General features: G+C 56.4%; 1 protein-coding gene across 5 annotated transcripts in view; it reads right to left on the bottom strand.

The window, feature by feature from the left end:
• The window catches only part of PC (pyruvate carboxylase), a 103,772-nt gene that overhangs the window by 16,031 nt on the left and 73,844 nt on the right, over positions 1 to 13,897 (bottom strand). For 4 of the 5 annotated variants that reach the window (XM_058526289.1, XM_058526288.1, XM_058526290.1 and 1 more), the window contains 8 exons: positions 7,354 to 7,489; positions 7,035 to 7,219; positions 6,615 to 6,780; positions 6,338 to 6,483; positions 6,073 to 6,190; positions 5,610 to 5,761; positions 4,031 to 4,149; positions 1,528 to 1,690 (listed from right to left, as the gene is read on the bottom strand). In XM_058526289.1, the coding sequence (XP_058382272.1) occupies positions 1,528 to 1,690; positions 4,031 to 4,149; positions 5,610 to 5,761; positions 6,073 to 6,190; positions 6,338 to 6,483; positions 6,615 to 6,780; positions 7,035 to 7,219; positions 7,354 to 7,489 (1,185 nt within the window). Of the gene's footprint in view, positions 1 to 1,527; positions 1,691 to 4,030; positions 4,150 to 5,609; positions 5,762 to 6,072; positions 6,191 to 6,337; positions 6,484 to 6,614; positions 6,781 to 7,034; positions 7,220 to 7,353; positions 7,490 to 13,897 lie in introns of those variants that run through there. The other variant, XM_058526291.1, reaches the window with a different exon arrangement.

Here is a 13,897-nt window from a genome sequence, read left to right as displayed (position 1 = left end):
AGAGAACGACGGGTCAGAGAGGCCGACTTGTGGGGACAGACGGGGAGGGGCTGGGGGGACAGAGGTTCGGGGTGTCTGGGGGTAACTAGCACACAAGTGAATGTTGTGATGGGATGGGGGGTGGGGGTGAGCCCCAGCAGGAAGAGCCTGCCCCAGGGGCAGGGGGACCCTCATGAGGCCCTTGTAAGGGGACGGGGAGTGGGAGGGACAGCCAGGGGGCTTGGGACACCCAGTGCACCACATTTCCGCTTCTAAGGGACGCGGGCCTGTGTTCGATAAAAAGGAACTTAATAAAATATTTAAGGGTGAGCACTCAGCTGTGAGCAGGAACTGTCGGCTAAAAATACCCTGTGGTAAACCAGGTTTGGAGGAGCCAGGCGAGGAGGCGGAGGCGGAGGAGGCAGCGTCGCGTCACAGGGCTGCCCCTTCCGGCCGAGGGCAGAGAAGTCAGGGGCCGCCGGCCGCATAGCACCCGGGCCTTGGGGCTGGCTCCCACCTACGACTTGGATCGTTCCAGAAACAGAATTCTGGTGGCAGCTCTCTGCCTCAAGCCAACCAGCTCTAGGCGACTTTCAGAATCCAGACAGCCCCCCTTCCCTGCAGACGTCTCAGAAGCCCAGTATCTGTCTCAAAATCACCCTGGCCTCTGGAGCAGGACCTGAGCTCCCCAAAAGGCCTGCTTCCGCGGAGGCCAGGCCACCTGGGGAGGCAGCACACCAGCAGAGCTGGCAGCAGGGCTGCTGACACACGGGATCTAGGGCTACCTCAGCCAGCGTGAGATGGGGGCCAGGGGACAGGCACCCCAGCAGGCCAGAGGGCCCTGCCCGCAGCAGTCCTGACACTGGGGCGGGGAGGGGAGACAGATGGCTTTCGGGGCACCTCCGCACTGGGAGGAAAGAGACAAGGTGCAGGAAGTGCCCCAGAGGAGTCACAGGTCCTGGTGTAGGGGAGCCTGCCCGGCTCCCTCAATGTCCCACCATGCCTGCAGCCCCAGGCCCACCTCCCAGGCTCCTCCCTGCCTCCACCATCCCCTGACTCCCGCATTCATCCCGGATGGGCCCGCTGGCTCAGCTTGCCCCCTCCAACGGGACATCCGGGCCCCAGTCCTTTGCTGCACCCCCTGGGTCCTGCCACGCCAGCCACCCTTCCTCAGACCGCAGGCAGGACAGAGGGGGCAGCACCGCTCTGTGGGCTTCTGAGAGAAGAGAGCAGTCAAGGGCCTGGGCCTCATTTCTGGGGACTCTGCGTTTGGCTTCACCTCCTGGTCTGCTCCCTGATCCGCGTGATTCACTGGCTGGCTTGCTAGCCTGTGCACGTGGCAGCCTCCCCCCAAGGAATGCTCTCTCCTTACTCTTGGACATTGCCTGGCTCCCATATTCTCTAAGCCATCTTCAGACCGGCCCACACGAGGGTTGCCCTCACTGCCGGGCCCACGGGCTCCCTTGTGCCCCTCGGAGAAGCAGTCTGGCCCAGGAGAGTCTCCAAACGGCCCGGGCCGAGCGGGTGCTTGGTGGAATGTCGGCCTACCTCGATGCGGCCCGTGTCTGGCTGGAAGCTGCGCGAGGGGTCCTCGGTGGTGACCCGGCACTGGATGGCACAGCCATTGATGCGAATGTTCTCCTGCCGCAGGCCCAGGTCGGGCAGGCTTCGGCCCTCAGCCACATGGATCTGGGCGTGGACCAGGTCCACACTGCGGGTGGGGGGAGATGGAGGGGAGCATGAGGCAGGGGATGGACGAGGAGGGCGGTCCACACACAGACTCGGCCCGGCCTGGCCTGCCCCTGCCAACTCTTTCCGACCTGGGCAGCCGGCTCCTCCCAACCAGACCGGCGGCCCCTGCCCTGTGCCCACCAGGGCTGGGAACTCTGCACGGCTGAACAGGGAGAACCTGGCAGCTCGAAAGGCAGGCTGAAATACTCGCACCTACCTGCTCTTGCACCTCCCCCAAACTACCCCTCCCCGCACTCTGCCCTTCTTCCTCACTGGGGTCTCTCTGTCCTCCTGCCTCCCTCAACCCCGCCTTGAAAAAGCCTGGATTTGAAGCCTCAGATGCCCCGTTCTTAGAGTGGTGTGAGCTATACTGTGTGTGTGTATGGGGAGCAGTTTGCAAGAGAAGGGGGTTGTGAGGGCCGGGCTCACTGAAACGGGGACCACAGCCGTTGGAGGGTCCACATGGGTGGGCGCTGTGGGCAGGACACTGTCCTCTCAGGGCCTGTGCTACAGCTGGGCTTGTGCCCAAGACCGCCCCCCGCAAGAAGCCCTCAGAGCACAAAGCTCTCCAAATGGGCATGGTTTTATAAGCTCAGCCTCACTGCCTGCCACGCTCCTAAGGACAGCAACAAATCCAAGTGGAACAGCTATTAAAAAAAACACTCAAGGTTTAAAATTTATTGTCACTGAGGCTTGCAGTAAGAACAGCCTGGAAACTGCACTGGCAGATCTTCCTCAGTGTTTTGTATTTCCTGCTAAACCACTTCACAGTAGTGATGCTGATTACCACGGATCGCCACGTCCACACACCATGGACTCTGCCTGCGCTCTTTCCAGGCTTTATCTCTACAATAATGCTCTGAGAGTCACTGTCATTCCCACCAGAGGAGGAGCCTGAGGGTCAGAGAGGCTGCAGCTCACCCAAGCGCTATGCGGCTAGTGACCTGGGAGGAACCTGACCTGGGAGGAACCTGCACCCCAGTCTGTGTCTGTCTGACACAAAAGCCCCGCTCCCGAGCCAGCAGAGACCTCCATCCCTCAAAGAGCAGGCTCACGATGGATGACAATTCTACAGCAACGAGATGGGGAGAGGCCCACGGGGCCAGAGTATGGAGCGTCCACCCTGACTCCGCCTTGCCCTCGAGAGAACAAGGCGTCTAGGGGCCTCCGTGCACCTTCTGGGCAAAGGCAGGCGCCCCCACAGCATCCTCCCTCTCAGGTGGGATCAGGGGTCGGGGAAGGAACTGTCAGGAAAGTTCCATGGTGAGACGGACTGGCCCAAAGCCAGGGCTTGACACTTAAATGGCTCAAAATATGTTCCTCGAAACAATGAAAGACCGTTTAACTGTTTATAAAATGGGCAGATTTTTTAAAATGTCTATACTCGATGCTTGTGGGAGAACAAACTGGTACACGCAATCTAGAAAGCTAATTAGGCGAGATGCTGCCTATCCTTCAATCAGGCAGTCCCACCAAAGGTGTCTATCCTTGGAACTGTTCAGAGAGGCAGGGGAAGACTGGGGAACAAAGATGTTAGTCGACACACCCTTAACAACCACAAAAGCCAGACACAACCTAATTGTCTAATAATAGAGGACTTATATGTAAATAAGTTATGAAATATACAGGAGATGGAATAGTGTGCAGCCACTAAAAGTATTTAGAAAGAATAACAGCCCGGGGGAATGTCTTCAACATATATTAAATTTAAAAAGTAGAATAAAAACTCTATACAAAATACCTCAGCTGTCTCAAACTATTTATAAAGTAAATAAAGATGGAAAGAAACCAAAAGATTTAGAGTGGGCATAGGCAATACAACACAGGGCTGGACAGAGACCAGCTGTGTGACCCTGGGCAACTCTCTTAACCTCTCTGAGCCTTGGTTTCCTCACCTGAAAAGTGGGGATGATCGGCACCTTCCCCCAGGGTGGCTGTGACATGCAGCACACAGCACAGCACAGCCAGAAGCCGCCTCATCATCCAGTTCTGAATCTTTTTTTTTTTTTTTTTGGTGAGGAAGATTAGCCCTGACCCAACATCTGTTGCCAATCCTCCTCTTTTTGCTGAGGAAGACTGGCCCTGGGCTAACATCCGTGCCCACCGTCCTCTACTTTATATGGGACGCCGCCACAGCATGGCTTGACAAGCGGTGCGTAGGTGCGCCCGGGATCCAAACCTGCGAACCCTGGGCTGCCGCAGCGGAGCGCACACACTGAACTGCCGCGCCACCAGGCCGGCCCTGACTCATTTTTATTTGCTCCTGTGAACTAGCTCTTACAACAACATTGATGCTTTCAGCATATAATGTAACGCTCACTCGGTGATCTCCTCGGTGACGGTGTGCTCCACCTGCAGCCGGGAGTTGACCTCGATGAAGTAGTGCTTGCCGTGCTTGTCCACCAGGAACTCCACCGTGCCCGCGTTCTCGTAGCCCACCTGAGGGGCGGCAGGGTAAGAGGGGCGCGGCGATGGGAGCCCGAGAATGACTCCATCTCACCCACTGGGTTGGTTCCATAAAAGAAGAGACTGCAACAAACCCTGCCCCAGTGGACGGCAGGCAGCCCACCGGCCCTGCCCCTGGGGGGGGCAAGCGCCCTGAGCCCACAGCTGGGCCCCCACCTGGACGTCTTCCCCCAGGACTCCACCAGGAGCCTCAGATGGCTGCACCCAGCTTGTCTGGGGTGAGACCTCAGGAGAAGCTCCCGTCCGCCCAGACCGGCGCCCTCTCCCCAGTGGCCTCCTCGGCTTTCTGGCACAAGCCCCACCCATGCATACCCGGCTTCCCCTGGACCCTTCTCGTTCTTAGAGGGTCTTCATAAAGTTCTCCTCTACTGCATCATCACCGCTGTCCACTACCCAAAGAGATGCCAGTTGAGGGGAACCAACAGATGATGGCTCCAACTCAAAATTCAACCCTAATTCTAGTGTCACTTCTGGTCCTCCAAAACCACACACTCGACTTCATTTGGCTCCCTTACATATGTTCTGGATGAGACCTGGCATAAGCCAATAAATAAGACCAAACTCAAGGTATGAATACACCTCATATGAAGTCACCAAACTCCCAACTCTAAATTAGACCCTATCGACGCCTTCAGCTTCAGCCTCGCTGCAGAGTGCCGGCTCTGGCTTTCAGTCTGGGGAAGGTTACAGACTCATCTGCTGTCACCTCTCCTGGGACCAGGCTGCCTGAGAGGTCTGAGGAAGCATAGCTCTGGAAGGAGAGCAGGACCAGGGGCCCACCTGGTGACCAGAAGAACCGAGAGCAGGACCCCTGCTACAGGCCTGGCCATGGCAGGTGCTCTCCTGGGACAGTCTGGGGACAGGTCACTGCTGGGGAGCCAGCTGCCGTCTCCCGCCTCCAGGCCCCAGCAGGCAGAGACTGGACGAGAGAGGACCTTAGGAGCAAATGGGTTGCAATGAATGTGATGTAGGGGACAGTTAGCAACCAGTGAGGAAGAAACGCCTTAATAACGCTTATTAATCTTGATAGAAGCCACTGAATCTCATTCCCTTTATGCTGGGAGTTTGTGGGTGCCACACAGAAGCACAGTCTATGCAGAGGGTGCTGAGAGAGTGGTCGGTGACCTCTTTCCCTCCCTCTTTGCAGCCTTTCTGTACTCCAGGCTTAGCCTCTGGGCCTGGCACCTCTGCTATCAAACAGCAAGATCCCAAGGACCCCACATCAGCCCTCTGTCCTCCAAGAGAGTCCTTGCCCCAGCCTCCCAGAGCCGGTCTCCCTGGCCCTCCCTGCTCCCCAGCAGGCTGTCCACACCTGCACCCCAGTGACCACCGGCCATGAGGCCTATGCCTGCAGGAGCTCAGAGCGAGCCTGCAGGAACAGGCTCCTTGTCTCCCCGTGGGAGACTCTGCCCCAGAGAGCCCCTGCCCTTCACCTGCTTAGCTAGTTTGACGGAGTCGCCTGTGAGCCGGGTCCGGAGCTGGGGGTCCAGGTGGGCAGCAGGGGCGATCTCGACCACCTTCTGGTGCCGCCGCTGGATGGAACAGTCCCGCTCATACAGGTGCAGAATGTTCCCATACTGGTCCCCTGGGGCAGAAGGTAAACCAGGTTCGGCTTCTGCTGGCATCTGAACACCTCCTAAACACCCGACAACCCCACACAACCACTGTGGCCAGTCAGGGCCTGCTCCCCACAGGCGGCAGCCAGGACAGAAACCATCACAGCCCAGGCATCAGGGCCCTGACCAGTGCTGCCCCAACAGCCCGCCTTCCTGAGGGAGGGTCTGCCTGAGGGAGACTCCGGAGCTGTCCCATGGGCCAGCCGCTGCGAGCCCAGAAGGATCGAGGCCTGCTTGGCTCCTGCCTTGTGCTGCGGCCCCAGGATCGCTCCCCACTCACCCAGGATCTGCACCTCGATGTGGCGAGGCTTCTCAATGAACTTCTCCACAAACAGCGCCCCGTTCCCGAAGGCGGCCAGAGCCTCCGAGTAGGCCCGGGTGTAGTTCTCCTCCAGCTCCTGGGAGGGCGGGCAAGGCCAAGCAGACGTTGAGCCCCGCAGCTCTGTCTCCCTGTCTGCATGACCCCCACCCACTCCCAGAACCCTAGGGTCTGCTCTGGTGGCCTCCCAGCCCTCCCTGCTCTGCTCTCTCGGGCTTCTGCTCACCTCGTAGCTGTGCACGACCCTCATGCCACGCCCCCCGCCCCCATAGGCGGCCTTGAAGATAATGGGGAAGCCGTAGGTGTTGGAGAACTCATGGGCCTCGTGCAGGGAAGTGATGGGGGCATCTGTGCCAGGGACCACGGGGACACCTGTTGGGAGACAGGTACGTGTGGGGCCTCTGTAACAAGCTGGAATCCCTGCCAAAACCCACCAGCTCCCTTTCCAGACGGCCCGTCTTGAAGAGCTGTGTGGCTCCCTGTGGCCTGCCCGCCATATTCACCTGCAGCGATGGCGATGGCCCGGGCCTCCACCTTATCTCCCATCTTGCGGACCACCTCTGGGCTCGGCCCGATGAACCGGACCCCGGCATCTTGGCAGGCTTGGGCAAAGTCCGCTCGCTCTGACAGGAACCCGTAGCCAGGGTGCACTGCGTCCACATTGTTTTCCTGGGGGTAGGGGTGGTCAGAAGAGTGGAATGCCCCTCAAACCCCTTCAAACGGGCCCTGACCAAACCCTGTGGCTCTTGCACCTCCCCCACCTCACTTGCTCCATTCATTCATTCATTCATTCATTCATTCATTCATTCATTCATCTGTTCACAGAGACTTACTGCCAGCTGGCGTGGGGGCCGGCCACAGCACAGAGAAGACAGAGGACCCAGTCCTGGCCCTCAAGAGGCCTCCCGGCCCAGCTGGCTCACCTTGGCCACCTTGATGATGTCTGGGATATGCAGATAGGCCTGCACCGGGGCGAGGCCGCGGCCAATGAGGTAGGCTTCATCTGCTTTCTGCCGGTGCATCTGGCCCGTGTCCTGCTCCGAGTAGACCGCCACGGTGCGGATGCCCAGCTCCGTGCAGGCCCGGAATACCCGGATGGCGATCTCACCTGGGAGGTGGGCAACAGGATGAGAAGTTAGATTCCTGGGTCCTGGGAGAAGCAGAGAGTGGAGCCGGGGGCCGGGGTGGAAGAGGAAAGCTGAGGTGGGGCTGGGTGTGTGGCCCCTCTCGCCATGTGCTCACCTCTATTGGCCACCATGACCTTCTTGATGGGCTTGTACTCCAGGCGCCGGACATTCGGGGAGGGGGCAGGGGCGGTGGAGGTTCGCCGGACACCCAGGAGCCTCAGGCCCCCGTGGACAGTTCGGAACCTCAGCATCTGGGGAGGCAAGTCAGAGACAGGTTAGAGCAGCCTCAGCACAGAGGGTCCCCAGGAAGAGCGAGGGTCCCACCCCAGCCCCGCAGCAGCCCCACGTAGAAGCCTGCATCATCGCCCTCAATTCCTGGCCGACCCCAACATTCCCCGGGGCCTGACTGGCTGGAGGGAGAGGAGCAAATTCAAACCCAACCTGAACCCCAAGCTTACCCTAGTACTCTAATACTCACTGTAATTTTTACAACACCTCAAGCTCTTAAAGCAGTTCCAGAGGCCCTGTGTGACCCTGGTATGTGTGCTCTCAGTGTCCCCTCAATGCCCTCTGCCAGGTAGCTGGGCCCCAGCAGTTTCAGGCTTCAGAACCTCCCAGCACCACACTGATCCCTGTGTCCCTCCCTCAGGCTCCCTCTGGCTGGGCAACGAGGGCAAAGTGGATCTCGAGGGTCGAACCACATCAATGTGCCCTCAGGAGGCAAGGCCTCCACTCAGGTAAAACACATATTTCTTCAAACAGCAGCAGAAACCTTCCTTTCTACTGAAGACTAGTAAACAAATTAGTAATGAAAACCAACTGAGAGCAAGTGAAAGAGGCCAGGCACAAAGAGGCTAATACTGCATGATTCCATTTATATGAGGTCCCAGCATCATCAAATTCACAGAGACAGACAGTCAGCTGGTGGGTGCAGGGCCTGGGGGAGGGGAGTGGGGAGCTAGCGTTTAATGGGGACAGAGTTTCAGTTTTGCAAGATGTAAAGAGTTCTGGAAATGGACGGTAGTGATGGTTGCACAACAGTGTGACTGTACTTAATGCCACTAAACTATATACTTAAAATTGGTTAAGATGGCAAATTCTGTCATATATATTTCACCACAATACAAAGAATTTTTAAAAAATCAACAGAGGGCAACTTAATCCCAGAATGTAGAACATCTTCAGAGGTCAACCCCCTCCCCCATTTTACAAATGAAGAAAACCAAGGGACAGACAAGCTTAAAAAGACATGTTCAAAGTCACAGCTATTCACAGCGGAGCCGGACGGCGTGCAGTCCCTCAGCTCCACCCAGTGCCTGGATCTAGCTAACCATGTGATTTATTTCTTAGTAAAGTTCATAACCCTTGGCTCGACCATTTTAAGTAAGGAACATAAAAATATGTTCAATAAATAAAACAGATATTACAAAAACCTCAGTGTCATATTATGGCGAACAAGACAGTGAAGGGGAAATAAAGACCAAACAGAAAAGAGAAGATGGGAAATAAGGAAACGAGGAGAAGAGAGAAGCCCTCAGCCCGGGGAGGGAGGATGGCCGCTGACCATCGACCCCGAGCCAAGCACAGGGCCAGGCCGAGGCAGCAAGGGCAAGGCAGTCGAGGAGGCCTCTGCCCTCACAGGAGGTTCCAGCGAGAGGAGAAGAGGAGAGGAAAAAACCAGACAGAGTAAGGTCCTTTCAGATCATGATCAGTGCCTCAAAGGTGAGAAAACGGAACATTCTGCCAGCTACCCAGGGGGAGCTCACCGGGGCTGGGGTCAGAGCAGGCCTCTCTGAGGAGGGCACATGAGCCGGGACCCGAGGCGGGAAGCAGCGGCCGTGCACAGATCTGCAGGGAACGCACCCCAGGTCAAGCAGCAGCGATGGCCTGGGCCCCAAGGGAAGAATGAGCTAGATGTGTTTAAGAAAGAACCGTCGGAGAGCTGGGGGCGGGGACAGTGTGGCACGAGGGGAGGCTGAAGGTGCGGGCGGGGCCCGACTGTCCAGGCCTCTCTCGGCTCTCCTCTATGCACAGAGGGATGGTGGTGGAGGGGCCTGACCCGCTGCACGTGTGGAGAAGATCTCTGGACTGGAGGTCAGGGAGGACTGTCAGAGGGTGCACGTTTGGGGCAGAGACGAGACATACCGTGCCTCTGCCTAGGGTGTGAGCAATGGGGGCTAGGGGAATTGGAGAGAATTTGGGGGTACAATAGGCAAGATTTGCAGAAAGATCCACTGTGAAGACGAGGGAAAGGAAAAATTCTAGGATGGGTGGGTGGAAATGATCCTCCCTGCTACAGGAGAGACTAGAGAACCAGGACCGGCCGGGAGCGGGCTGGAGCCCACAGGAGAGGTGAGAGCAAGGCAGAAAACCTGGTGCTGGTGGCAAATGGGTGATGTTTGAAGCCATGGCCTGGAGGAGAACAGACTAGAGAGGGGAGGCGGGCACCTTCGGGGCCCACTAACGGGTTAAGAGTCTGGATGAGGAGGAAGAGCCATGGAAGGAGACTGAGGGGCCCCAAGAGGAAGAAGGAAAGCCAGGAAGCGCCGCGTCTGTCAGGTGGACCAAAGTGTGTGCTCTCGGCACCGTCCGAGAGGCAGAGTATGATGAGGACTCAGCGGGGCCGCTGTGCGAGACAGGACGAGCCTGGACAGGAGGTGGGCGCCCCCAGTCAAACCCAGCTGCCCGAGCACGGGGGAGTCAGCCTTGCTGGGCTCTGGCTCACCTTCTAAAATGGAGGACATTGTCCTTATTTATTAATTACAAAGTGGACACAGCTGGCAGATGCCACGGTGACCGAGCAATCCAGGTTAACATTGCCAGCACAAAAGGGACATCATGTGCCTCCTGATATGAGGCCAAGAAGGACCTGAGGGGTGTTCCCGCCACAGAGGCACAGCCTGACTCTAATCAGGAGACAACATGAGGCAAACCCCAACTAGGGAACATTCCACAGAATAACCGGCCTGCATTCTTCAAACATGTCAAAGGTCATGAAAGACAAAGACTAAAGAACTTTCAGGTTCAAGGAGGCTGAAGAGACATAACAACAAAGTGTGTGTGTGATCCTGGATGGATTCTGGATTTCTGCTGTGATAAAGGACATTAGGGAGACAACTGATAAAATTGAAACAAGGTCTGCAGATTAGAACTAAAGAGTATTGTGTCAACGTTAATTTCCAATCCTGATCACTACACTGTGGTTATGGCAGAGAACATTCTCATTCTTAGGGAAAAACACTTATTGTTTAGGGATTTAGGGGCATCATGTCGGCAACTTACACTCAAATGGTTCAGGGAAAAATATAAGAATAATGAAGAAAATATGCTAAATATTAGTATTTGGGGAATTTGGGTAAAGAGTGTTAGAGAATTCTTTGTACGGCTTTTGCAACTTTTCTGTAAGTCTGAAATTATTTCAGAATAAGAAACGAAAAAAGCCATCCCTCTAGCAAACACTGACGGAAGAGAGAACCACGGGGAGCAGTACGCACTCACGATAGGTGCCGAGGTACCAGCTGGGCGCTCAGGGGTGGAAGCATTTGACCTTCACACCTTTCTGAAAGCGCAGTGAACTTCAGATGTTATCCTGTTATCTCCCCCTCACAGAGCCACCAGCAGCCTCATCCTCTGCCGCTCTGCTCCGGATAACCAGCCCACTGGGAGGGAAATCCTTTCCCGGTGGAGCAGCTGGGACCAGGCAGGCCCTGGCAGTCGACAGCACACACATCAGAGAGCAGGCGTGGGGTGCGAATCTCCACCTCATCCTGGGCACCGAAAGCTCTGCTCAGGGCGCAGGTGGGATCTGCAGCAGGGAGACAGCCCAGGAGAAAGAGCCCAAGCTACGGCACAGGGTCAAGAAGAGGCAAAGCGCTCCTTCTGGCAGCACAGCAACAGAACAGTAAATGCAAGTGGCTAATAAATTGTCAAGAGCTTCACCTCACCAGAAATCACCATGTTCAAGAGAACGGAGAGGCCCCACCTCTGCCTATTAAATTAGCAATCGTGTTGTAAATAGTCAGATTAATGCCACTAAGGCCTGTGGGAGACAGACCCCCGAGGGGTGGTCTGGACGTCTGGATATCAGGGCAGCTCTCTGGAAGCTGTCGACAAAACCCATCAAGAGGCTTTAAAATATTTATGTACCTTGGCCCAGTAACCACCAATCTAGGAATGTAACCCAAGGAAACATTCTAAAATGGGAACCCAGATGGACGCAGAAAGATGTTCAAAATAGCATTATTTACAATAGCAAATAATCAGAACCCACTTAAAGACCCAATACTTGGGCATCTATACAAACAGACATTATGATTGTTTGCACAGTTTTGATGACACAGAAAATGCTTATGATAGAATGTGACGCTAAAAAATTACAAGATACATAATATGATCTCATGAAATTTTTTTTTTTGGCAGGGAGAGAGTCACCCTGAGCTAACATCTGTTGCCAGTCTTCCTCTTTTTGCTTTTTTCTCCCCAAAGCCCCAGTGCATGGTTGCATATCCTAGTTGTGAGTCCCTCTAGCTCTTCCATATGAGCCGCTGCCACAGCACGGCAGCTGACAGACGAGTGGCGTGGTTCCAGGACTGGGAAACGCACCCAGGCCTGAGAAGCAATAAGAGCACCAAACTTCAACCACTACGCCATCAGGTCTGGCTCAGGAAGTTTTTTTTTAAGGCAAAGAAAATAACCAGGAGGAACTCTGTCAGCGTGGCACCATCACTCACGCCTGTGTTCCAGAATTGGTGGTGGTGTTCTTTCGTGCTGCTTTATGCGTCTCTCTACAGTCTATATTTTCTCCTTTGGGGATGTAGTATTCATAACTAGAAAGCAAAGTGAAGAAACAGAGGGGATAGGAAGACTTTTGTAGAAAAAAGCTAAGAGGAGTTCCTGAATCGTCTCCCCAGGTGAGTGAGACGACTCGGCTTACATCCTGTGAAAACTCTGCTGCGAGTGGGGCCGGGCCTCCAGGAGGCTGGTGCCCCTTCCCCACACACAGCAGGGCCACCTCACCTTCCTCACTTATTGCCCCAGGTGAGCCTGCTATAGGTCTTCCTCACCTGTCTACGGGTGAGCAGCTTCACAGCAGGTGCCACTGGCACTGAGATTCTCAAACCTCCAGGACACTGTCAACTATTTCCAGGGAGGCCCAATCTTTTCTCCCAGATGGGTGGGTTTACCCCTGTGACCACTTGGGCACTTACCTATTGTCTTGTGGGTAAATAGATCATTTCTGTCCCCACGCACCACACACACTCCCCACTTCCTTTTCCAGATAAAGAAAGGGATTCCTGGAGGTTATGCCCACAGGGTGGTACCAAGTGCCTCCTCAGCTCACAGCCAGGAACCCAGGGAGTCTCGCTGCCAGGCATTAGAGACCCTTGCACACAAGTTCTTCCATCTGATCCTCACCAGGGCTTCCCTGGCAGTCCCACCTTACAAACTAAGAACACGGCTCCGGGCAGTGTGGGCAGCGTCTGAATGCCCCGGAGCCCTGTGGCCCAGCGAAAGCAGGCCTGGACTAGAGACCTGAGCAGTGTAGGCCCTGGGGCACAGGAGCAAGCCAGGCAGACGTTTACAGAGGGGAAAGGTCAGGGCCCTTGGCTGAAGTCAGAGGACTGGGGAAAGTGAAGCAGAGAGCAGCCTCGTAGGGCTGGCAGCCCAGCGCGAGCCTGGAGTCTGCAGGCCTGGGTCTGCTCCCAGCCATACCTTCCCCAGCTGTGAGGTCTGGGCACCCGAGGCCTCAGTTCCCCATCTGTAAAACTGAGTAACATGACCCCTACCTCGGTGGGTTACGCAGGGGCTCACTGAGCCAGGGCACCCTGCGCGCCATGCCTCGGGAGATAAACACTGGTCTCTATCCCTACCTTCCCACCAGCCTTTCCTCCCAGATGAGCACAGGGAGCAAGAAGGAACCCCCAGCCTCCACACAGCCACGCAAGACCCACACTCTGTACCCACTCGCTCAGGGCAGGGCCACAGCATCGGGCCGGGAGAGCCTGGAACGTGCGCCAGCCGCCCAGCAGACCTCACCGGAGAAGGAGGGCAGACTACGCTCAAGGAAGACCCACACCCCACAAAAGCAGATGGGGAGTGGCTCTCCCCAGAGCACTCACCCCGCACCAGCCAGGCGCCCAGAGCTGCTTCTGCCCAGGGAGGCCGCGGGCGGCAGGCTGCCCCACCTGAGGGCTCTGGCTCCAGGATACAAAGTTCTCAGGCTCCAGACCACTGGAGGCCTGGGTGGCAGCCAAGGCTGAAACCAGGGGAAGGGGCACCCCAAACAGCTTCCCACCTCCTCCTGCTCTGGGGCCCAGAGGGGGCCTGGGAGACAACGGGAGGCAGGGAGGTTGGGTCACGCAGGCAGCAGGTGATTCACAGCCCAAAGCCTGCTCCCCTGACCCCTGGGACCAGGAGACTGTGAGGGAGGTGGTCTGAGGCAGGGCACCAGCCAGGAGAGGGACAGCAGACCTCCTGCTGCCACTGGAGTTAAAGGCACAGAAACATCAGCCAGCAGGGAGAGTGGGGCTGGGAGGCTGATCAGGAGGCGCTCTCGTGGACGACAGAGGGCACAGGTCACACTGCCCCTTGGAGCCTGGACAGAACGCTGCAGCTCAGTTCACAGCTTAGTCACATGTGGACCCTCCCCCTGCCTCCCT

Source organism: Diceros bicornis, chromosome 31 (genome assembly GCF_020826845.1).
Source record: "Diceros bicornis minor isolate mBicDic1 chromosome 31, mDicBic1.mat.cur, whole genome shotgun sequence".
In the NCBI taxonomy this organism is placed as follows: Eukaryota; Metazoa; Chordata; class Mammalia; order Perissodactyla; family Rhinocerotidae; genus Diceros; species Diceros bicornis.
Note: the sequence above shows the minus strand (reverse complement) of the source record. Positions and strands in the feature narration are given on the sequence as shown.